At 36.2% G+C, this 23,822-nt stretch overlaps 1 protein-coding gene across 3 annotated transcripts in view; it reads right to left on the reverse strand.

The window, feature by feature from the left end:
- Faf1 (Fas associated factor 1) overlaps positions 1 to 23,822 on the reverse strand; it is a 303,421-nt gene that overhangs the window by 77,057 nt on the left and 202,542 nt on the right. For all 3 annotated transcript variants that reach the window (XM_085686415.2, XM_087904746.1, XM_085686413.2), the window contains exon 13: positions 18,563 to 18,717. In XM_085686415.2, coding sequence (XP_085542541.1) covers positions 18,563 to 18,717 — 155 coding nt within the window. The remainder of the gene's footprint in view (positions 1 to 18,562; positions 18,718 to 23,822) is intronic.

Here is a 23,822-nt window from a genome sequence, read left to right on the forward strand (position 1 = left end):
GAAGGGTTGATAAAGCAAGACACCAAGATCCTCTTCACACACACACACACACACACACACACACACACACACACACCCCTTCAAAATAAAGTAAGAAGAAGGATGCCAAATCAACTCACTGAAACCAAAATCTAAAAAGACAAATTTGGAAAGACAAAAGGTGATAACATCTATGGGGGCAAATTAAAGAAATAAGAGCTAGAAGCAGAGGGACAGGCTGAGAAAATGATGAAAGTTGCCATCAAGTGTACTTTATATCTTCTAAGTCTACTAGAACTTCTAGAAAACTTAAGAGAGGGAAGATGAGTCAAGACGTTTCTATTTCAAGTTTGGAAAGAAAAATAAGCAGAATGGCAGATGGCTAGCATTCAGTAACTATTAAAATTTCAGTAGATAAGGCGTAGAACTTCTCTATCTTGTCAATGGAAATCAGGATTAATTTAATCAGAATGTGAACTACTTTAACTTCTTTCAATCAAAGTCATAATTTACACAATTCACTGATATTATAAAACTGTATTCCATTACAGGGAACCTAGCTATTTAGTGGGGGAAGAGATGAAAAACCTCCACTCTTCCTTAATTTTTCTGAGATAGGTTCTTATGCAGCCTAGGCTGCTCCTATCCTTCCACGTCCATGTTGCAAGGGTTGAAATTTCAAGTGTGCGCTACCACACTTGGCTCAAGGAAATTAAACTCTGTAAACTTACTTTTTACTTAGTATGTATGACAGGTACTATTTTTGATTAAAATAAAATGGAGGTTAAAAAAAACCTGCCACTATCCTATTTAAGGTGACTATAATTCTTCAATGTGATTTCCGTAAGTTTAGAGGTGACTCCAACATAAAGTGGAGGGAACCTATCTTTAACACAACAGTCTTCTTACAAGGAGGAAATGGAGTAAGATATAGAAGACATTCAAACTTGTTCTTGGCATATGGTAGACACTCAAAACTGGTACTTATGTTGTAAATGCTTAATGATATTTGACATAAAAAACTCTGTGTGTGTGTGTGTGTGTGTGTGTGTGTGTGTGTGTCTGACTGCCTGTCTGTGTTTGCATGTGGAAGTAAGAGGAAACCTTGCCAGAATCCATGCTCTTCCACCTCATGGGTCCTGGGAATGGAACTGAACTCAGGTCCTTAGGTTTGGTGGCAACTGCCTTTACCAAATGAGTCATCCGCTATTTAACATTTTCATCATTAATTTCATGATTAAAATGGTATGTTCATGCCAATATTTAAAAATCTTTTTGTACAACAAAATAAGATAAGTCAGTGAGTTGTTAACTAAACATAAGCAGTTAATGGTTTTACCATCATTTGGAAAGTGAAAGCACAAAGTTGGGCAGACAGCTCAGTCAGTACAGTGCTTGTCATACATTATGAAATTCTGAGTTCAGTTGGTGGTGGCAGTGCTTGCAATCATAATCCAAGGAGATAGAGGTATAGGAAGATGTCCATGGATCTCAGGCCAGCCAGCCAAGCCTAAATAGCAAGTCCACATCTCTAGGAAGAATCATGCTTCACAGAACAGGGTAGCTCTTGAGGAATATCTGATGCTAACCTCTGGCCTCTTCATGCACGTGCAAAATTGGAGATATATACACACACTTAGCAGCCCCACGAACCACATCTTTAGTGAGAGGTGACTCAGCAGATAAAACTTGTGTCTAACCTACTGATGGTCTGCTCTAATATTCCCTAATATTTTGAGTTAAGCCTATATACACCATGTTTCAGCTTCGGCTGCTCATTCATTTCTTTGAAGTCATTTTGGTTTAAGAAAGCTCTTCCCTTTAAAAAGCTCCAAGGCAGTTTTCTACCAAGGATAAGCCATTTGGTTAACATATACGTACATGTTCAGGGTTTATTCAGTATTCAGTGATAGACAAAAAGAACTCTGAGGCCATACCTAACCTCATCAACACATAACTAATTCTCCTTTCCTTGCCTTTTCCTTTTCACAGGAAAATACAGGGAAACTCCTTTGGCTTGAGTGTGACTTGTAAAGCACACCAAAAACAGGCAAGCCAAAGAGCTATGCTTCTGATTACAATGATTTCCTGTAACTCTGCCTCCCATACATTATCCAGCTCTTCTCTGGAGTTCCTTTTGGAAATGTTCTTCAGTACTGCTGGGATAACCCCCCTGCCCTTTGAGGTGGCTTTGAGTTTTGCAGTCTTAAGTCTTAGGTCCACACTGAGATGGGTAAACAAGTACAAAGAAGAGCTGCAGAGACTATATACCCAGTGATCCTCAACTTTCAGTGTCCCAGGAATCACCCAGGGAGTTTCTTTAAAAAGGCAAGTTTTCCTAGAGATTCTGACTTGGCAGAACTGGGATGAGGCATAGGAAGCAGCCTCTTTAATAGAAGTCTCATCCCAGATGATGTTCCCTTTTCAAGCATCTTTCAAGAAACCAGAATGTTTTCCCTTTTAAGGCTTTTGGTTGTCTCTAAAGGCAGTTCTTAAAGACATCACCATGTAGCTTCACCATTTCACTGTTTCCTTAGGTAACCACCTGAAAAATGTTAATTCCTACTAGCTTCCTTCGTAATGGAGAGCTCCAACCTGATGTGGCACACATAAGTAAATTTTTCACAGGACTATGAGACATTTTCATAGACAGAAAACAATACAAGGAGTGGGAGGTTACAATAAAATAAAATATTTAGGAAAGATCTCACTGAAAAGTAGACATGTGATCAAAGGTTTAAAAGAGCTGAAAGATGAAGTCAAGAGCAAGCAGAGAACAGCAAACACAGAGACATTAGAATCAAAGAGTCCATATATTTAAGGTAACGAGGACCTAGGTTACTGTCATTCAGTATAGTTTTCAGTTCCACTCAGTTACCTGACATTTTCACTATTTCCTTTTGCTTTACAGCTAAACAGAATTTCACTGTGTGTATGTATGACATTTTCATTATCCATTCATCCAATGAAGGACATCTATATTGTTTCCATTTCTTAGCTATTATGAATAGTGCATCAATGAAACAGCTGGATAAGTACCTATGCAGGCATGCCAGGCATATGCCAACAGGTGGTGAGCTAGGTCTTACAGCAGATCTACTTTTAGCTTTTTAAGAATTTTCCACAATGATTTCCATAGTGGCCACACTGGTTTGCAAAGCCACCAAGAGCAAATCAGGATTCCTCTTTCCTGGAATCTCATCAGTATTTGTTGTCACTTGTTTTCTGGGTTTTAGTCATTCTGATTGAGATAAAAGGAAATCTCAAAATAGCTTACTTTATATTTCCTGATTGCTAAGGATGTTGATCTTAGCCTTGAATCTTTAGACTTGAATAAATGACCTGAAGCAATCACAGAAGCCAGAAAAGTAGAAAAGGATGATGAAAGAATAGGGAGGGGAGGGAGGGAGGAACTGCGTGCATGCATCCTCTGCACATGATGGGAGGAAGGACTGCAATAGAGAGCAAGAGGGAAGAAGGAAATAACACTACGAATGTTGGAAAACACTATACAAAAACATTATTTTATGAGCTAACTTAAAAGCACACATTCAAATAGTTTACATAGAGTTATGCTACACAGTGCGACAATGCTCCCCAAGAACCACAGACTTTCTAACAAAAACCCCTTCGTCAGGCATGGGAAAGTTCCCTTTGAGGTATTAATCAGAGGATTCCAATAAACTCCAAGCAATAGAGTCTACTACCATTCCCTTTGCTTGCCTACAAACATGAATAAAGACCCTACTCCAAAGGACAGCACATACTTCAGACTCAGCATGTGGAGTAATCAAGCAGAGCTAGATGAAAGCCTCCTTGAGGACTAATCCTCATAGTATCCAAAGGTGCTATGCCAGTTGCCAAGGGAGAAGAGCAATCAGCAGTCCTAAAGTAGTCCATACCTGTACAACCTATAAATTACAATAACAGGACTGGGAGAATATCCCCAATAATTACAACAGTGTCAAACTATTACCTTGGAGGCTACAAACAACTGCCTGATTGGATCTAAAGCCACTCCACAGGAGGGATTCCATGCCCAGTACTATAAACCTAGCCAGATACCTGCAGCTAACTATCTTAGACAAGAACCCTCTAATGCCATTCCCTTAAGATGTAATTCTTAAATGCATTCTAAATAATTATCTTTATACTAACAGATAAGTACAGCTTTATACTCACAGATAAATACAAAAAGAACATTCTTTTTGTAAATGACAAGAGACTTTTACAGAAATCTACAACTGGTTAAAATGCAGAGAACTCAACAGGTCCATCTATAATGCAACCCCTATATGTAAGGCTCAGGGATCATAGGGAAGAGGGTGTGGAAAGAGTGTTAAGAGTTACACACCTGCTGCCAGATAGTGTCTTCTGGATATGTCAGGGATTCTGCACTCGTGAAATCACAACAATATGGTTGCTGACACAAGACCTGAATAACAATAGCTCACCAGTGTGGACAGGAACATACACAAGACCTTAGTCCAGGCGAAGAGCTCAAGGCAATTAGTGGCTGCAGGGAAAAGGAGAATCAATCTTCTCCAGAGAGACGAGTCACCTGACAGGCTATCCAGTCTCAAGTGCTCAGTCCTGAATACATGGACATAATAAAAACAACACTAAATGGGCTAAGAAGGTAGGGTGTGTGTGTGTGTGTGTGTGTGTGTGTGTGTATGTATGTATGTATGTATGTATAAGCCAAAGAAAAGTAACTGCAGAAACAGAGGTCATGAACTTGAGAAAGAGTGGATGAGGGGATACGTATGGGAAGAATTGGAGGGAGGAAGGAGGAATGAAAGTTACAGAAATATAGTACTTATGTATGAAATTCTGAAAACTCTCAAGTTCACAGGTAGAAAAGTATGGGTAGAGCAAAACAAAACATAAAGACAAGGTAGATAGCTGTAACTACATAGAAGAAACTATTATAACAAAAGTCAAAATATAAATGAAAAGAGGCCTCTGAATTTCAAAGCTCATTACAAGGCTTAATATACAAAGAATTTTTATAAACTATTAAGTAAAAGATAAGTTCAAGACATACTGTTAAAGTGCTCAAAATAACCTATGAGTTAAATCCTATTTATTTTTAATTTCCCCTAGCATATAATCTAAACTATTAAATACAAACCTCAGTCATAGACCAGACTGTTGTTAGGAGATCTGAATAGTGGAAGCCAAAGTAGTATGTGTCCTTAGGACAAAAATCACTGTGCTGTCACACATCCAGTAGGCCTTTCTGTTTGCTGACTGGTGAAGTACAAAACTCAGAGGAAATGTTATGCAGATTTAAGGTCCATTGCTCTCTTCTATAGCCCTTGGAGCAGCCTTCTCTATTATTCCTATCATCTAGGATTCTGTGATCTACATTTAAGAAAAATTAAACTTATCTTTTACTACAGGTAAACAATACATTTTTCTGTCTTCCTTTCTTTCAGGGCACTGAGGGGAGGTCAAGACAGGGTTCCTCTGAGTAGCCCTGACTATTTTGGAACTCACGCTGTATGTAGATCAGGCTGGCCTCGAACTCACAAATCTACTTGTCTCTGTCTCTTGAGTACTGGGACTAACATGCCTGGCTTAGATAAGCAGTACTTATTGCAAGTATCTGGGGAAGAAAAGTGTTTGATTTCACAATACTTCTGTATTTGGGAATTTTTGCATAGACAACCAATTGAGTTGTCTAAGAATTCAAAATAGTCAAAAATCTAGAATTTTGGGGGTTTCCAACTCTACAGGTTTTGGATTTCTAAATTAGGAATGTTCCAGCTAAAATGGTAAGAAAGAGCTGGTTACTGACTTAAAATTTTTGTTCCCCTCCCCCCAAAATTGCAAATTAGTCCTCCATAGCTTAACTACTCCCAGTTATTAAACTGTCAGGTCTCAAAGCCTCTTTAACTAAGACTTGGTTTATAAAAAATAAAGAGACTGTGAAGTGACAGCTTGTGGGGAAAACAACAGTAGAAAATAGCCATCGATTACTTAATGATAAACAAATGGATAGATAACTAAGATAGTAAAGGAATGGTAAAGAAATAACTATAATCTGAAGACAAGTGTGTAAAAAGCTTGATTTTAAAAAATAATACCAGCAGACTGACTCTCAGTTCCCTGCGAAGTCTAGAACAGATGCCTACAGGAAAGGTGAGTGAATGCTGGTAGGCTGCCAAGACCATGAGCATGCTAAGCTGGACAACCTGTGGACTTCTGAAGGACAAACAAGAAGATGCTTTAAGGGATCATTTAGGATAAGATTCAGAAACATAGGCTAAGCTGAGTAAGTTCATCTGTCACTGGGGAGAGTGGTCTCAAACACTTAACTACCTGCCTTTGCCTTCGGAACATTTTCATGTATCTCAGACAAAAATCAAATACATATGTATAATCAAATGCATTAAGCACTATATATCAGACACTTAAAGTGATTTATTTTGGGGTGCACATGGTGTGAAGCAGTTCTCTCCTTCCACTGCTTGTGTCCTACAACAGGCATGCCACTTCCTGAGTCATCTCACTGACCTAAGGCATTTAAAAATTATTTAAAATGCATTTTAATTTAAAAGTTTCACATTGAGCATATGCCTCCTCACACCCTCATCTTTTCCTTCTTGCCCTCACTTCCTGTTAACCCCTTTGTTCTCCAGGTTCACGTCTACTACCATGTCATATGATACTCAACTTTTATAGAGGTTTTTAAACCTAGAAGTCACAAATGAGACAAACCATGGCATTTGTCTTTCTGGAGTGGTTTACCTCACTTAATATGATTACCACTAGTTGCATCCAAATTCCTGCAAGAAACATAACTGTTTTTTTAAGGCTGAAAAACTTTCATTGTATATACAATGCCACATTTTCTTTATCCATTCCTTTGATGTTGGACACCTAGATTTGTTACCTAACCCTGCTAAGGCGAAAAGTGCTTCCATAGCCAGTGATGTGATAGTATCTCCATGATGAGCTGACTTGTAATCTGTTGATAAACAGCTAAGGAAGGTAGAAATGGGTCATATTTGGGATCTATTCAGATTATGAAAAAACTCCATGCTGATGTTCATAGTGCCTAGGCTAGTTTATATTTCTAGCAACAATATAGATGGTTTCACTTTTGCCCACATCATGGTCAGCATTTGTTGTTTTCTTAATAACTGTCATTCTGACTTGAATAGGATGAAATCTCAATGTACTTTCAATTTTTCTTTATCTGATGGGTAGTAACGCTAAATATTTTTTCATATTATTTTCCTTCCTCCGTGTGTGTGTGGGGGCATGCCATGCTGTGTGGATTGTTTACTGAATGCTTTTCTTCATGTTTTTCCAAACCTATGCCAGTGTTCTTAGCTGCTCAATGTGTGAGATAACAGACTGTTTTAAGACACTCAGCTTATGATAATCTGTGGAGGTCAGAGGACACACTGTGAAATCAGCTCTTTGCTTCCACCTTTACATGTGTTCTGGGGTCTGAACTCAGGTCACCAAGCTTGTGTCGTTAAGTATTCTTTACCTGCCGAATTATCCCACAGACCCTCAAATATTCACTGCCCATTTCAATGCCATGTTTGGACAATTGTTTATTGTTGTATTTATTGACTGGGTTGTTTAGTTATATGTTGTTTAGTGCCCTCTGTTCTCTGCGTGATCTAGCTAACAATCCTCTGACAGATGAGAAGCTGGCAAATTTTGTCTCCCTTAAGTTGTCTCTTCACTAGACTGACATTTCCTTTTCTGTACAGAAAATTTTACATTTCATGAAGTTCTCTGTGTGATGACTGTTAGCCTTATTTCCTGAGCTACTTGAATCCCATTAAGAGTCCTTGTCCATGTCTGTAGCTTGAAGTATTTTATCTGAGTTTCAGAGTTTCATGTCTTAGATTATGGTCATTTTGATCCATTTGGACTTGGATTTTTGTGCAGGGTCAGAGATAGGAATCTCATTTCATTCTTTACGTGTGAATATTCAGTTATCTCTCACAATTTTTTGAAGAGGCAATCTTTTCTCTAGTAATTTTGGCTTCTTTGTCAAAAACCAAGAGGTTATTATTATTATTTTTATTATTATTGTACGTGTATGCTTGCATGGTGGTGGTGGGTATGTGTGGTATCCACATGTGTTGGGTCAGAGGACAAGTTAGTAGGGTTGATTCTCTTCTACTTTTATGTAGATTCTAAGAATTGAACTTCTGATTTCAGGTTTGCATACCCAATGGCCTTACCCACTGTGCTATCTCATAGGCCCAGCTGTGTGAGTTTGTATCTCAGTCTTCTATGCTAGTGTCATGCCATTTTGGTTACTATTATGCCAAACTTTTTATTTATTTTTATCTATTATTTCTTTTAATTTTAATAACAACTCTGGGGTATGTGATTTAATCTTCATTTTATGATATGGAAACTGCATCATAATAAAGGTTTACATAAGTTGCTCAAGATCATCATAGTTACCTTGTAGTATAGTTAGAATTTGAATTTTGGTTTGGATTAAATTCAAAACTCATCCATATTCTCAATTATCCTTCACTCTTAGAAAAACCAACAAATTATACTGAGCCTCACAACAAGAAAAAAAGTGAAAAAAAAATCCATAGACCACTGGCTCTTATTAAGCTTATACTCTAGTGGGAGAGCTAGAGAATAACCAATAAAATGTCCATAAGTAATGGCTTAAAATGGAAATGAGAGAGCAATCAAAGAGAATGCTGGACAGGAAAGCCTTTTTTTGATACCTTTCTGCACAGGGAACATTTAAGATGAGACAAAATGTATAGAGGAACAGGATTATTTGTCTTTTTGATGGTTTCTGTCTTCTTAAGTGACTGGGATAGGGAGCAGGGTGCAGTGTAATGTGTTTAGTTAATGAAGAATATGAATACATATCTGACCCAGGTCAAAGAAATCTTGGTGTGCAGACAATATAACTAAAAGAAGACTACTTGAGGTAGGTGTGCTGTGCAGACATCAGATCTCAGCACTCAGGAGGCAGAGGCAGGTGAACAAGACCAGCCAGTATACATAGTAAGCTTCATGGACAGCTGGGACTACCTAATGAGACCCTGTCTTAAATTAAAAAACAAAACACTAATTTAGTGCTGAGAATATGCAAAGGAAAGGAAAACAATTTATTCAGCATTCTCTAAATTGTGACTACAGACTGAGCCAAAGCACATGAAAACAGTAGGTCGCCTTTTAAAAAGTAAACAATAAAAATTTATCATTTTTCCTGGCATTCTAATGCTAACAATTTCAGAAATATAGGCATGTGTTTGAGGAAAGGAAACAAAACTTGCTCCATAAATGAGTTACCTAACCATATTCAAGAGCATTAGAACTTTTCTATAGATTACGGTACTATTTGGTAATTTAGGTCGTTAAAATTGTTACTCATTAATATTTGTCTATGTAGACTGACAAGCAAATGCTGCACAAATCATCAGAGAAACCAATTTTCACATAATTTTATATGGTTGAATTAACATCATTCTTTTATAGGTTGACTTATTATCAGCATTTATGGAAGAGGTGACATGTGCTACTGATTTAAATGATATAGAACCTTTGATTAGTAAAAATCCTTCAGAAACAACTATAAATAAGAGTTGACTAATAATAATGCCAGGTATGGTGGCACATGGTTTTAATCTCAGCACTTGGGAGGCAGAGGCAGGCGGATATCTGTGAGTTCCAGGTCTACCTGGTAATCTATATAACAAGTTCCTGGCCTATAAAGGCTACATAGTAAGACCCTGTCCAGGAGGGGCATGGTCCTGCCTCAACTGAAATGTGTGGCTTTGTTGATTCCCCATGGATGGCCTTACCCTTACTGAGTAGTGGATGGGGGTGGGTTGCGGGGAGGTGGTAGAGAGCAGGCGGAGGAAAGGGAGGGGGAACTGTGGTTGGTATGTAAAATGAATTAATAATAATAATAATAATAATAATAATAATGGCTTCATGGATGTAGTCTCTTTGACATTTCTAAGAGATGAAAATTTCATGTTCCTCTGGCTCTTACAATTATTTGCAACCTCTTTTTTAAAGATCCTTGAACCTTAAGTGCAGAAATTATATAGCAGACAGAGCGTCTTAGAGCTAAGAACCAAAAAACTTTTTGTTTTTTTTTTGTTTTTGCATTTTGATTAGTCATGATTACACCTGCAGGCATACTAACATGGAAGGGAGAAAGTTCATGGGGCCTCAATCATAGACAAAGAACTACAAGCAATTGGGGAACGTTGAGCAGCCCTCAACTGGTGATATAAAATCAATGGTAAGCCCTGAGATCATATTCACATAGAGAACATAGGGAACACGAGCAAGCTGTATGTATGTATTCAGTGTATATGTGTGTGTGTGTGCACACACACTGAAGAAAAAGAGATCCTGAATTAGAAAGAACAGTGGAAGGTGGAAAGGAAGAAGATCATGTAAATATATTTTCAAGAATAAAAAAATCATTAAAAATAAATTTAACAACAAAAACAACAAAAAGATTAACAATGACAGAGAAATTATGAAAAGAATTTATACTTTTTCAACTTCAAAAAAATGAAAGCAAAGAACATGATGGAATATATGTTTTACAAATATTTAATTTTAAATATCTTTTAGAATTTGTTTCAGTTGGTGATTCATGTTTTTGAAATAAACACTGGGTCAAGTAACTGACAAATATTTTATGACTCTAAATATCCTAAAATATAGGAAAGTGAGCCACTGGAGGTGAGTACTTATATACAACTACAATTAGTACACTAGAAGTAGTCAGAAAATCAGAAAAAGATTTAGCCACAGATCACAAAGGTGCCAAGACATGGTGTTACTAAGACTTCATGTATCTTGAAAAGGTGAATATGCTTTCAATTCTGTACATCTAAATCATTCAAGGCACACAGTACTTAAGAGAAAGCACACAGAACAACTTAGTTGCATGACAAAAAAGGATATGATACAAAATATAAATTTACAGTGATATGCCTTCATATCAGCATTTCAATAGTATTACTTTTGTATTTCTCCTTTCTAGCTAATATTCTCATATAGACTGCCCACTGACAACTAGGAGTTAAATGCACACTCCCTAGACAATATTAATTAGATCAATATGGAGGAAAAATGGGCTTTCCTACCACAAATGTGTTTAGTTCAATACAATCATGTACCATCAGGCAGTTGTAACTGCAGGACTAGGAAGTAGTGTGGGAAGTACTGAAACTGGAATTAGGAATGATTTATAAACTGGTAATTTTAAATTACTTCAAATGATATTTTAAAAAATAATAAATTTTTACAGAATAAAGAATGTATTACACATGGGTTAACCATCATCTGCATAGAGACTGGCTTACTCTAATAATAGCACACGGCCATCACCTTTCACCCATTGCCCCTGTCCCTTCCTTTCAGTACTATTAGGAAAATACTCACAAGTGCACTCCTGGGCAATGTTGAGCAGTAATTATGACTTGCTGACAAAGAGATATGAACAATTACGGAGCCCATTTTGAAACCCTACACTAATAAAGTCATTAGATGCTGCCCTTGCCATGATCCTTCTAAAAGCTTCTGAAGTTACAAGAACACACGGCATTGTTTGCAGGGACAATTGCTGCTGGCAGAACGCAAACCTTGAGTTAAACCATGCTGCAAATTGATCTTGACATTCTGTTAAGACCGCCACTAAAAATCAAAAGCAGAGGAGAAAAGGAGAAAATGAGTGGGCAGGATGTAATCATGGAACAGGAGGGGTTCCTCCTCACCTTCTCTCCTCCCTCTTCACAAAACAAACCAGGGAGAAAATGACAAACTCTCCTGGTGTTTTGGAACCTTTATTTTAAAGCATTAATTAAGCCCCTGACCTGGGATGTTTAGGATGGCAATACACTTCCTTTAAAGGTACTGGAAGGAAAATGATGCACAAAGGGAATAAAGCTATTTAGGAAAAATTATATGGAAGTCCGGCATGCCATCTCTCTGGAAGTCTTAGTACCCAGACCACAACACATTCATCTGTTTTATCAGACAACTCTGCAGAATCCTTATTTGCTCCTAGGGTACCAGCTGGAAATTAACACTCCTCTTGTCTTTCACGCAGTCCTTGCACCTGGGCCATATTTGTTGGATTAAATGGAAGTATAGAGTTAGAGTAACATCGTCAGTTAGGCTTCAGCCAGGCATGAACCACTGAGGAGCTTGGAATTAAGGATAAGCCACTGTGAACATGACTAATTACTGAGATGGAAAATACAGATGAAGACAACCCACTGATGATGAGTGCTTTAAGTCAATTAACTCTTGCCAAGATTAAGTAATGTGGAAAACTATCACCTGAGTATTAAGGCTAACAAGTACCTGTCAGCCTAACAGCGGAAGTTTGCATGAACTTGAAATAACAAACCCAAGGGCAGAAGTTCAAAAGCTAATATCCCCAGGCAATGGAATCATGTCTGTGAACACTTGTATTAACTGTGCATACGAAATTTAATACAATGCTGTGTGTATTACATGCAATCTGTATAACATGGGCACTATCAGAAATTCCTAGGTAACTTTTTGTAGTTATTTTCAACACTCTTTAGAAAATACTGTACAATGCCTGATTTACCCATTTGTGCAAAAACATTAGAAAAACTTACACAAGCAATTTTTCAATATTCATAGCTGTCAGACTATTTAATTGGTACTACACTAGTCAAGCTCAGTGTTTAATTTTAGTTTTGCTACAATGAGATTTTGTATACCACCATCTACACTTGCATTTTGAGTATTGGTAAGAACAAGAGATATCCATTAACAGACACAGATTCCCGGTTAATACTGTGCTTTGCGTATGCCACAGTTGTGATGTGATCTCCCTTAATGAGGCAACTTCACTCTAGAACCTACTCAAAGTAGATATCCTTCATGTTACTGTCCCCATGTACCAAATAAGTATTTAAGCAGATTTAACAGAAGCAAGAAAAACTAATACTTACTGTGTTGGTGCTTTATAAAGCATTATTTATGGTAATTGGATAGTGCTCAAATGAAATGTACTTGACCCCAGTGCATATCATTGATATATACCAATATCTATCTATATCTCTCTATCTCTCTATCTCTCTATCTCTCTATCTCTCTATCTCTCTATCTCTCTATCTATCTATCTATCTATCTATCTATCTATCTATCTATCTATCTATCTATCACAGTATGGACAGTCCAATACTTTCATCCCATAGAGTTTTACTTTCATTAGTACTACCACCACTGCAGGAGGTTCAGTGCAATCTCAGAAAGGCCCATTTTGAATGACCAATTGCTTCTGGGATATCAGAGATTTGGTAAAAGATGAGGAAAAATTCTGGAGCCACTATATGAATTCATCTAGGCTGGGAATCAAGCCTTTTTCCAGATGGCCCAGAGACACATGGGCATATGAGCATAGTGTATGACATTCTGGGGCTGGTAGAAAACAGTGCTAAGCTAGGGCATTTTGTTGTTCTTATTGTTCATTTTGTAAGAGAAAGGAAGACTTTAACTTTAGTCTTATGATTCCTATTAATGGCTTCAGAGGAAGATGACACAATTAGAGACAAGCATTTCTAATTTTCTTGCCATTATTCATTATTTTTTGACAAGCCTACGAAAGATTATTTACTTATTAGCAATATAGTACGTTTCAAAAAGCCATTGTGCAAAGCAATGAGATTATAGACACAGCACCCCAGAAGGAAGACAACCTATCAGGGAAACACCATGCAATGGAATAAACACTAGTAATGTTAGAAAGCCTAGGGATATTATGAGAACATATAGAAAGAGCATTAACACAGACTAAGGAAATGGGAATGGAGTGAGGAGATGCAAGACTTCTTGATGGGGACATCTGTATTAGACTTGAAGTAATCATTTGTCTACAGCCAAGCATTTACTAAGAATAATTTACCAATTATAATAATTTACTAAGAATACATTATACTAAAAAGTTTTTTTATTGTATTAGCCGATTCCATGATACCTTTCAGTTGTACCTTTCAGCAAGAGACAATCTCTGCTCTACTGACTAAGTATATGCTAATACTGGATCAAGTCACTAATAAAAACTTTGGATCTGTCCATCCCAGAAGGGTGAAGTTAATTCTCAGTCTAGTTCATACCATACAGGTTTACATAAGCACGCTGGTAACGCCATCTCTATGTCTACAATTATTTCAGCCACTGACTCCATTGCAAGACTTAGTTTTGATGTTTTAAACAATAGTACACTTTTGTACATTTGCAAGCCAATAAAGCTAGAATTGCTACTAATATGTATATCTTTAATAGAACGAGTAAAATTTGGAATTTTACTTTATCTTTCTGTATATCATCTCTTTCAAGTCCTTCTGGGACCTACTGAGGTATAGCAACTCACAATGGGTTTCACTTTTAAATGCTTTGCACACTTTCAGTTACAAATTACGTGTTTTTCTATCTTATTAACTATTTTGAGGCGTGGTATAGTATGCTGTTTAACATTTCATCTTCAGTTTTTCAGCATCAATTCTGGTTCATACTAAACACTCAGGAAGTATTTACTTAGTGACTAAACATGGAGGAATACACCTTGTTTTCCCTGCTCAGAGGTTAAGTGCTCTTACAGAGGACCCAAGTTTCACTCAAAACACTCGAATGGGCTCACAGCCATCCCTAACTCCACTTCCACATGATCCTACACTCTCTTCTGATTCCATGGCCACCAGGCATACTGTTGGGACAGATATGTAAGCAAAATATCCAAGCACATAAATTTAATAAAAAAGCTTTAGATCTATTGGAACTTATTTATAGAACTTACTTGATTAGTCTGTTCCTTTTTAATTCTTTCACTTATAGGTCTATCTTATATTTCTATCAGGAACACTGATCAAACGAAAAGTGAGGAAATAATACCTTCCAGCACTTCTGAAGAATACCAAGGGCTTTTTCATTTATTTCTGTAAGAAAGAATGGTTCTAAAAATCCTACTAGACTATAACAACACTATGGACTTTTCTAACTAAGAAAGCATATTTAAATAAGAGCCCTTGAAATTATAACCAACATTTTTAGATGAAATTAGATACAGGTATATATTTGCTAAATACTTACTGAATTTCTCTCAAAAATTTAAAAAGTGCTTTGCTTAATAAAACAAGCTTTCCTAGAAGATCACCTTCAATATGGGAGAAGGCAGATAATAATCAATAACACTAAAGTTTGGTGTCTCAGTTTAGATTTGGAATGTCCCATGGTCAATATAGAATTTATCCGAATTATAATTTTATACAACTTATTACAATTTTATATTGACATAGATTTCTCTACCTACATATTCAACTTAGACAGTTATTTGAATCACTTTAGACTTGAAAATCCAAATCAACACAAAACATTCTAGAAAATGTTTAATAATTCATTTCTTGGCTAGATGTGGTGCTGTGTACTTATAATCCCTAGTACCCAAAAGGCAAAGGATAGAAAAATCAGGAAATTTAATTTATATTAGTATGTGGCGCTCATATCTGAAAAAAACAACAACAAAGTATTCAGTTAGCTTAATAAATAGCCTTCACTATTTATTATAATCTATATAATCTAAGGTTCATAGTAAATTGTGACTAGAGGACTGACCTTCTATGTAACTTAATTATAATATTTAAGTAAGAAAGTATTTAATCATCAAGTTCATGCTCATCCTGGACATCAATATCATGAGGTGTAACATCGATTTTAGTCCCAGAAGTTACTGCAGGATTTGTCTAAATAGGACAGCTAGACACGAGACCAGAAAAAACTACTATGAATCTATTTGCAAATATTCTATATCTATTATGAATAGATCAGTTTAGGACTGGCTTCAGTTGGTAGCATGCTTGGCAAGTGTGTCTGAAGCTCTGGGTTCAACCCGCAGCACGACACACTGAGTTTGGGTCAGCCTGCTTTAAGTAAGGTAGAAGTCAAGTAAGCAGGAAGATAGAAGCAAGGAAGGAAGGAGGGAGGGAGGGAAGGAGAAAGGAAAGAAGACTGACAGGTGCATAGGCAAATATAAATCTCAAAAGGAAACACATAGCAGGAATCTCACTTCATGGGGAAATCCTTTGTTTTTGTGTATGTTAATGTCTCAATTCAGATCTCTAGTAATACACAACTGATGCCCTAACCCCTTTTAAAATGTAGCCCAGTGGTCAATAAATAATAGTACAGGCAGTATTTAACTGAATTGAGAATGCAAGTTAGGCAATTTGGCAGTCAAAGTTAAAAGAATCAAATGACTGATGCAATCATTTTTCCTGATAAACATCTTTGGATAAATGTGATAATAAAATATCCAAGAAGGCTCATGCAGCAGGAAATTCAATTAAACTATTTTCTTTAAATGAATCTATGATAGGTAATAAGAAACCTGTGGCAATAAATCAACCTAATTATCTTACAGCTTTATTGATCAAAAGAAATCCAATTTTGCTGTTTGTGAGATATGCTATTTTAATGAACTTTAATCTAGTATTTATAAAATATGTATTTTCCTATTTGCTTCAGCAGTAATGATGGGACGATTCATTAACAGCTACTCAGTACTACATATAGAAGAATGGAACACCTACATTTAACATTCATTTTAATATGTAATATGAACAGAAATAGCTTTTTGAGAAAATACAGTAATTATCTTAAATTCCACACATTATTCATTCTTTTTCATTGCAATGTCCCACTTGTAGTTTCTATCGATGTTTATTAAGCTGAATTTCCAAATGTTTCTATGTTCAGTCTTTAGTATCATTTCTTACTTTCATCACAATTAATAACAGACACCATATTTTTTAAAATGTGGATTGAAACTGCCTATCATACTTCATAGTCAGTTCTGCAATTCACTGTGAAATAGTTAAACAGAGCCTTTATTTATTTTTTTTAAGTGTCATAAGGAGTTAATAGGACACAGCTGTACTGGCTCTTTCTAATAAGCAGCTTCTGTCGCTTTGGTCACCACAGGTGTCTCTGTAACCTGCAAACTCTTATTACTAGTGTATCAAAGTTGTGCTACTTAACAGGCTTCTTTAGTAAAACATAACAAAGCAATTACATGGCTGTTGATTGCTAGTCATAAAAAAACCCTCAAACACTGTTTTTCAAAAGAAACTACACTGCAATTTTTTGTCATTGTAAAATAAAAGGAACTAAAGAATTAAATGGAGAATAGAACAAAATGACAGCAGGTAGCCAGCTGAACTTAGCCACTACAGATGGTTCAGAAATAGTGTTTCCTTCTCCACCAAGCTGTGGATAAAAGAAAAGGAGGAGATTCCTTACTGCCAGTGAATGGCAAAAGATTTAGCCAAGTCTTCAATCTATGTATTTTGCCTCATGAAAGACCTTCGATGCTGCATTTTTATCTGTTTTTGGCACTGCTTCTCATCACCTTTAACTGAGTGTGAATAATCATCTGATTTAATTTAAACAAATACAGGTGCTAAAGGTTCTTTATTTATGTATAACAGGGAACATTTCCAAGGCAGAACCAAGTCATCCTAGGAAATTTCCTAACCATTTGCTTAAAGAAATGAAGTATTAGGTGAAGAAATTGCTCCACCACTCGTATGCCTCATGATTATGGGAAGAATCATCTTTCTTTTCAGATTACATAAAATTAAGTCTGAATAATGATCAAACCTTCAGCCAGTCATAAAATAATAAAAAGACAAATCAAATTATTTCTAATTGTTCTACAATTGCTTGTTAAGTAACCATGATAAGGTTTGCGTTGAAGTGAATTTATTTAATCTTCCTCTCTGTTTAAAAGTCTGTGATTCTGACTGTGTTAACACACCCAAAGTAGCATGATGGAATGTTATGGCCACGTGTGTAATTAAACATGATGAAAATGTATTTCAGAAGAGGCAGATGATAAAGAATTACTTATCACAGATATCATGATCAGCAAACTCTGCTTTATACTGACAACTAGGAAAGACTTTTTTTCCTCCTATGGAGAATATAGATGTCCTGCTGGCTATGTGCAAAAGAATGTGTGCAATAAAGCGATTAGATCAATTAGTATATGCTAGAGTAAAGCTATTACCAACTTCACTGAAGTAGTCCAGAATGTCCTGCCTTCTTCACTGATGTTATTTAAAAAAAAATCTTATCACTAAGATAACTATTAGGTTTGCTTTGCTTTTTATGAACATAATAAAAACAGATTTTCTTTAGATAATCAACAACATACAGAAACATACTCTGCCTTATTGTAGATAGAAGACAAAAATAAATTTTTGTGAGTTTTATTTTTTATTTTTATTCTTCTTTTTTTTTAGTTTTTCGAGACAGGGCAAAATCCTTTTTTAAAATTTTCCTGTTACCTTTTAATTTAAGAAAGGTTTTATAAGTGAAAGTATATTTTCACATTTGTAATAACTACATAGTTTAGCTATAATAGATTTTATCTAACAAAGTAAAATTAAAGAGAATTTAATGCCAAGGCTATAAAACATTCACAATGAAAATAAATCAAATGCACCGAAGACTTAATATTTTTGTTTTTTAAATAAAAGCTCAACTTATAACTTGTGAAAAATATTATTACCTTGCTCTGTTGGCGTCCTTTGTCAGATCCCAAGCCCAGGTTATGAAATTCTGACTCAGATAAGAAACAATGGACTCAGCACAGAGCATTTGTGAGCAGAACACGTTGGTTAGTACACTTTCGTCATGGTGGAGGTAGATAGCAAGAAGCTTTCTCTGAAAAAGAGGACAAAATATCAATCAGTTAAAATATCCACTAAAATAAGATTTCTTGAATTCAAGAGAGGCTCAATCAATTCATATTAACAGTAAAGTCAAAACTAAATGCTATCCCCTAAAAGAGCACCTTATCGTCAGAGTTTTCAGAACAACTACAAGCATTAATCCATTTTTTTCTTATACACTAAAGAGATTAGAATGATTGTATATAGTTTCAGAGATCACAATCTTGGGTTTATATTAACATGTGCAAGCCTAATTTGACCAGAAATTGCCATAGAACTGTACTTTAAAAAAATGGACTTAACATTCTTCACATTTAGTGTATACTGTATTAACTCTAAACTATTCACTAAGATAGCAAAATCTCTGAAAAGTGTTTTACTTGGGAAAAGTCTAAACTGGATTTTTATTTTAGTTAAACTGATAATTTGAAACTTATTACATGTGCCTCCACTAAAGTCCTTATTTAAGAGTGTGTAACATTTAATTGTTATTTGAAAAAAAAAATGACAGAGAAGCAGAAGAAATGAACCTGCTCTCTTAAAAGGGTCTTCTATAGCAGCCGGAAAGTCAATAAAATACCTGAAACTAAAAAGTAAAATTCAACAAGACAATTTATAGCATGCTAACATTAACAATAACCAAAGGCCCTCAGGATTTGTTCAGTAACTTCTCAGTACTACCTTATAAAGCAGCTGAGCTCAAGAACTACCACAACTATCAAGGAAAGGAAAGATAACATTTATGACAGGGAATACACATAGTAAGGAAGACATACATAAAAAAATAAACTTTTGGGTGAAATTCTGCCAAAGAAAGACTTCAAAGAAGCTTGGGACTCTTTCTTTTCCTAATAAATAAGGATGTAATGATAGTAAATGAGAACGTGCTGTTTGGAATTCTCTACAAAAGGAAGCCTCTAACAGTAGGGCTCAGGCTGGAGAAAGGCTAACAAAGTCTGATGCTTGGAACAAAATTATGAAAAACCCAGATTATAAAGGTAATAGAAAAGTAATCATGAAAATCAAAGCAAAATTTTGTACCAGGTGAAAATAACTAGAGTAGATAAATAGAGTAAGATTCCAAAGTAAGAATACACTCTTACTTTTGCAACTGTTATTTATACAAATCTCTGGAGTGTATCTGTAAAGTGGGTATTCATAACCTCATTAGTATATGAGGGAAATCAAGTTTAGAAATGATTTATCTGAACTTCCAGCTATTCAATAAGAAATTCAGCTAGGATGGGAACCTAGATTGTCTTAATCCAAGTCTAGTGCTCTTTCTACTACTGCAGTAGTAGCATGAAGTTGGGCACACTCTGTAATCAAGAGCTATGTGGGGGTACTCATTAGTACAGAGAAGGCTGAATGCATGTGAGGTAAGTGAGTGGAGTCTGAGACAGCCATGCAACTGGAATGAGGACAGGACTCCTGGCTATAAATGGCTTGGCTGATCTCATCATGATTCTAGGTGTTAATTTGTTTATTCTTTCATTCAATAAGCATTTGTTGAAATTCCCATTATATCAAACCAAGCAGGAAAAAATAGACAATAAATGATCAACAGGAAAGACTAAGGGATTTTTCACCTTTGTAAAGGTAAGAGTCCCAGGGCTTCTAGGAAGTTTGTAATCAGACACAATGTTGGAGAGATACTTATCAGGCAAATTCCACTCATCCTTAAAGGCTCAAGGCAAATGTTTCTATGAAACCCTCCTTAATTCCCTCAGTCTTAAAAGCTTCCTTTTCTGGCTGGTTTCTAGCTCTTCCTACTAGTATTATAAATGTTTACAAGTTTCCCCTATAGACAAAGTCTCTCAAAGGCCAGGACTGGGTCTCTCAGTCTTCTTTGCATCCTTAGACTAGCATAGGTTTCAGCCTGTTAGATGAAATGAACTCAATAGTGATCTTAACAACAGTCCTCTGGCAAAAAAGACACCAAATGTCAGAGATAAATGCTAAATCTGTTTTTTATTAAGTGAATCAAGAATATTTGGCTTTAGAGATAGAAAGGTGAACCTGGCTGCATTAACAAATTTAGGGCTACTCTTCTTAGCTTTCTAGTTGAATAGACAGAGGGATGTCAACCTCTAATTCATCTTGATTATATCTCAGCAGCTACATTTAATGAGAGTGGGGACAAGAGAGATGTCCACTTTTAAAATCAGCAAATTTCCAAACAAACAATAGAAATAGCTAAATCTTTAAAATGCTTATTTCTCTCAAGAATACTGCAAGGGAACATTTGGACTTTGGGAAAGGGATTAGTGATTTGCATCGTTATCTCACTGATTTAATTTAAATGTTCTCCCAAATCAAATACATATGTGCCCAAGAGGTTACTAAGACATCCAACATGCAGAGTTCCCTATAAGTGCAGCTGATAGTGTTGACTGAAACTAAACTTGGAAATCCAGGGCACAAATGCACAATATCAAGCAATAAAAAAAGCATCTCTTTGGCAATATTTAATTTTAAAAAGAAGAAAGAGGCAGGCAGAGACCAGGCACTGTCTGTTTTGGAGGATCAGGCATTCTGCATTTCAAAGCATGGGTCCCTGCAATATCCAGGTTACTGTGCTAGAATCTCGACTATTATATCGCAGTTGTGAGAGGGAGGGCAAAGATGTGTTTACTCAGTGATTAGGCCCTTAGAATAAGCCTCCAGCTCCTAGAGAGACAGCTCACCACTTATTCATTTGGGCCAATTCACAAAGCCTAGGAAGATTAAACATCCATGCTGAGAAGACAAGCGAATGCAGACAGTGAAAAAGAAATAAAAATTCTTTAAAAACTCTGAGATGACTTCATTATTTTTCCACAAGGAAACTTTAGGAAAGTGTTTAGTTAGAGAAAACCCACATTGACCTCTCTCTAAACCCTTAATCTTTCCTTTGTGGTGGCGCTGCTTTGTGGAAAGCCACTGGCTCGCTGTGCTCCTCTTTTCACTGGAAGCTGGGAGAAAAAAGGCTCTGGAGAAACAGTTTTCGTTCCAGGGACATAAACCCCTGACACTGTTAAACACAAGATGCCAGGAAAACACACTTTAAAATTCCCACTTTAAGTGGAATGTGAGAACGATGATTAAAAAGAGTAGTCACAGAGAGTCTTCAGGCCAGGGCACTCCCAGAGCAGCTTTAAAAGAGGAAGCTGAACAATCACAGCCTTGCTCCTCTTACATGGTAAAATATCAATGCAAACTTTTTAATTTCCTGCTACAGTGACAATAAGTAAGAAGAACCTACTTCTAATGTGGGACATAAAATCAGATCAAATTATAGGCAAAGATAAACTACCGGCTCAGACTTGATTCTCCTGCTGAGCTTAAATAAGCACAGGTCCAAACAGAGAGAACTGAGTTTAGCAAATCAACAAATTTAAGAGAGAAGGAACTGCAAAGTAGTCAGAAAATACATTTCTGAAGAAAGGGCATCTGGTTCACAGAAAAAGCCTAAAAAAAGTTGCATTCTTCCTTGACTACAACCTGTTTTTCCTTTAGTACATTCATAATTTGGCCCAATAACATTTATAGAGTGCTAAGTGTTAGACACTGAGAATATAAAATGCACACCACAAAATTCCCTTGCCTTACAGAATTGGGGGAGGAGAGGACATATGGGTGAGGTAAACATCTAACCGTGTTGTGTTAAGCCTTGACTATCAATTTGTGGCCTGTTTTGGTAACAGTGTAAGGAAGTCTTCAAGGCTTAAAACAGCAGAACACTCGGGTCTAATCCTAGCTCTGTTTCCTACTAGCCTTCTGACCATAAGGCAAGACAAATAATGAAGATCCTAAACAAAGCACATTAAGTACTTATTTACTGTACTGGATCTGCAGAATCTACTAAATAAAAAGGTACTGTTATGATAAAGATTTCAGAACTATCAATACAATATTTAAAGCAATTCCTAGGAACATGATAGCCATGAAAACTGTCTATAGATTAAGCAGCTTTTTGGAGTTTTCCTTCTGGCAATAGAATCTGGGATGCTAATTGTGCCTTCAGTGTCAAGCATCTTCAAATCTAGAAACTAAGGGATTAGGCTGATGTACAGAAATTACCCAGCCAACAGTAACCTATATGACTTGACCATGGTCTACAGTGGCTACCAAATTTTAACACTTAGGGTCACAGAACTACAGAACTTTAGGACGAAAAGAAGAAGTTGGGATGTGGTTCATCTGTAGACTCTTTTTTCCCCATGTCTGAAGTTCTGAGTTCAATCCTAAGTACTGCATAAACCAGGTATGGTGGTGCTGCAGGTCTGTAATTCTAACAATTAGAAAGTAGAGACAAGAGGATTAGGAGGTAGAAGTCAAAATGATCCTCAACTACATATCAAGCACAAGGCCAGGATGGGTTATGAGACCACAACTTAAGAAGAAGAAAAAGAGAGAGAACAAGAAGTAGCAAGCTATATCTGAAAAGGCAGAAGAGAGCAGACATTCAGGAAGAGGAGGAATATGCTAGTAGACGACTTGAAGAGCTTGTTTTCAAGTATCATAGCACACATAATCTGTGTTCTCTTGGTGATGTTAATGTTGATATGACAAATATATGGAGATGTTGGCTTTTTTTTTTCCAATGTAGGAAATTACAGTGGAAAATAATTTCCTTTGTGGAATGTGGTATCTGACTTTGTTTCCCTCCAGTTTCTGAATTATTATTATTACTCTCATGAGGTCTTTTAAGTTGATGGGTAATTTATTGACATAACTGATAGATAAAACGTTTGTTTGTATCTTCAATTATACCAAATAATTTAATATTGCTATACTATTATCCAAAATAGAATACATATTCAAAATGTATCAATTATTTCCAAAATTAGTACTTGGTTTCTTAATTACTTAGTATAATCTCCTTACTTTGTGTGTGTGCCTAAGAGGTGCTTATGTTCTACTCCCTCATGTGGGGGCTAGAGGACAACTCTCAGGAGTCAGTTCTTTCCTTCCACTTATTGATTCAAAGGCTTAATTCAGCTTGTGATTGAAGCCTATACAAAAGTGCTCACTGAGCATCACTTTCTCATATTTCAAGACAGCTTCATGTAGGTCAGGTCAGCCTTGAACTTGCTACATAGTGGAGGATGATCT

This window comes from Myodes glareolus, chromosome 3, assembly GCF_982192425.1.
Source record: "Myodes glareolus chromosome 3, mMyoGla1.1, whole genome shotgun sequence".
Taxonomy (NCBI): domain Eukaryota; kingdom Metazoa; phylum Chordata; class Mammalia; order Rodentia; family Cricetidae; genus Myodes; species Myodes glareolus.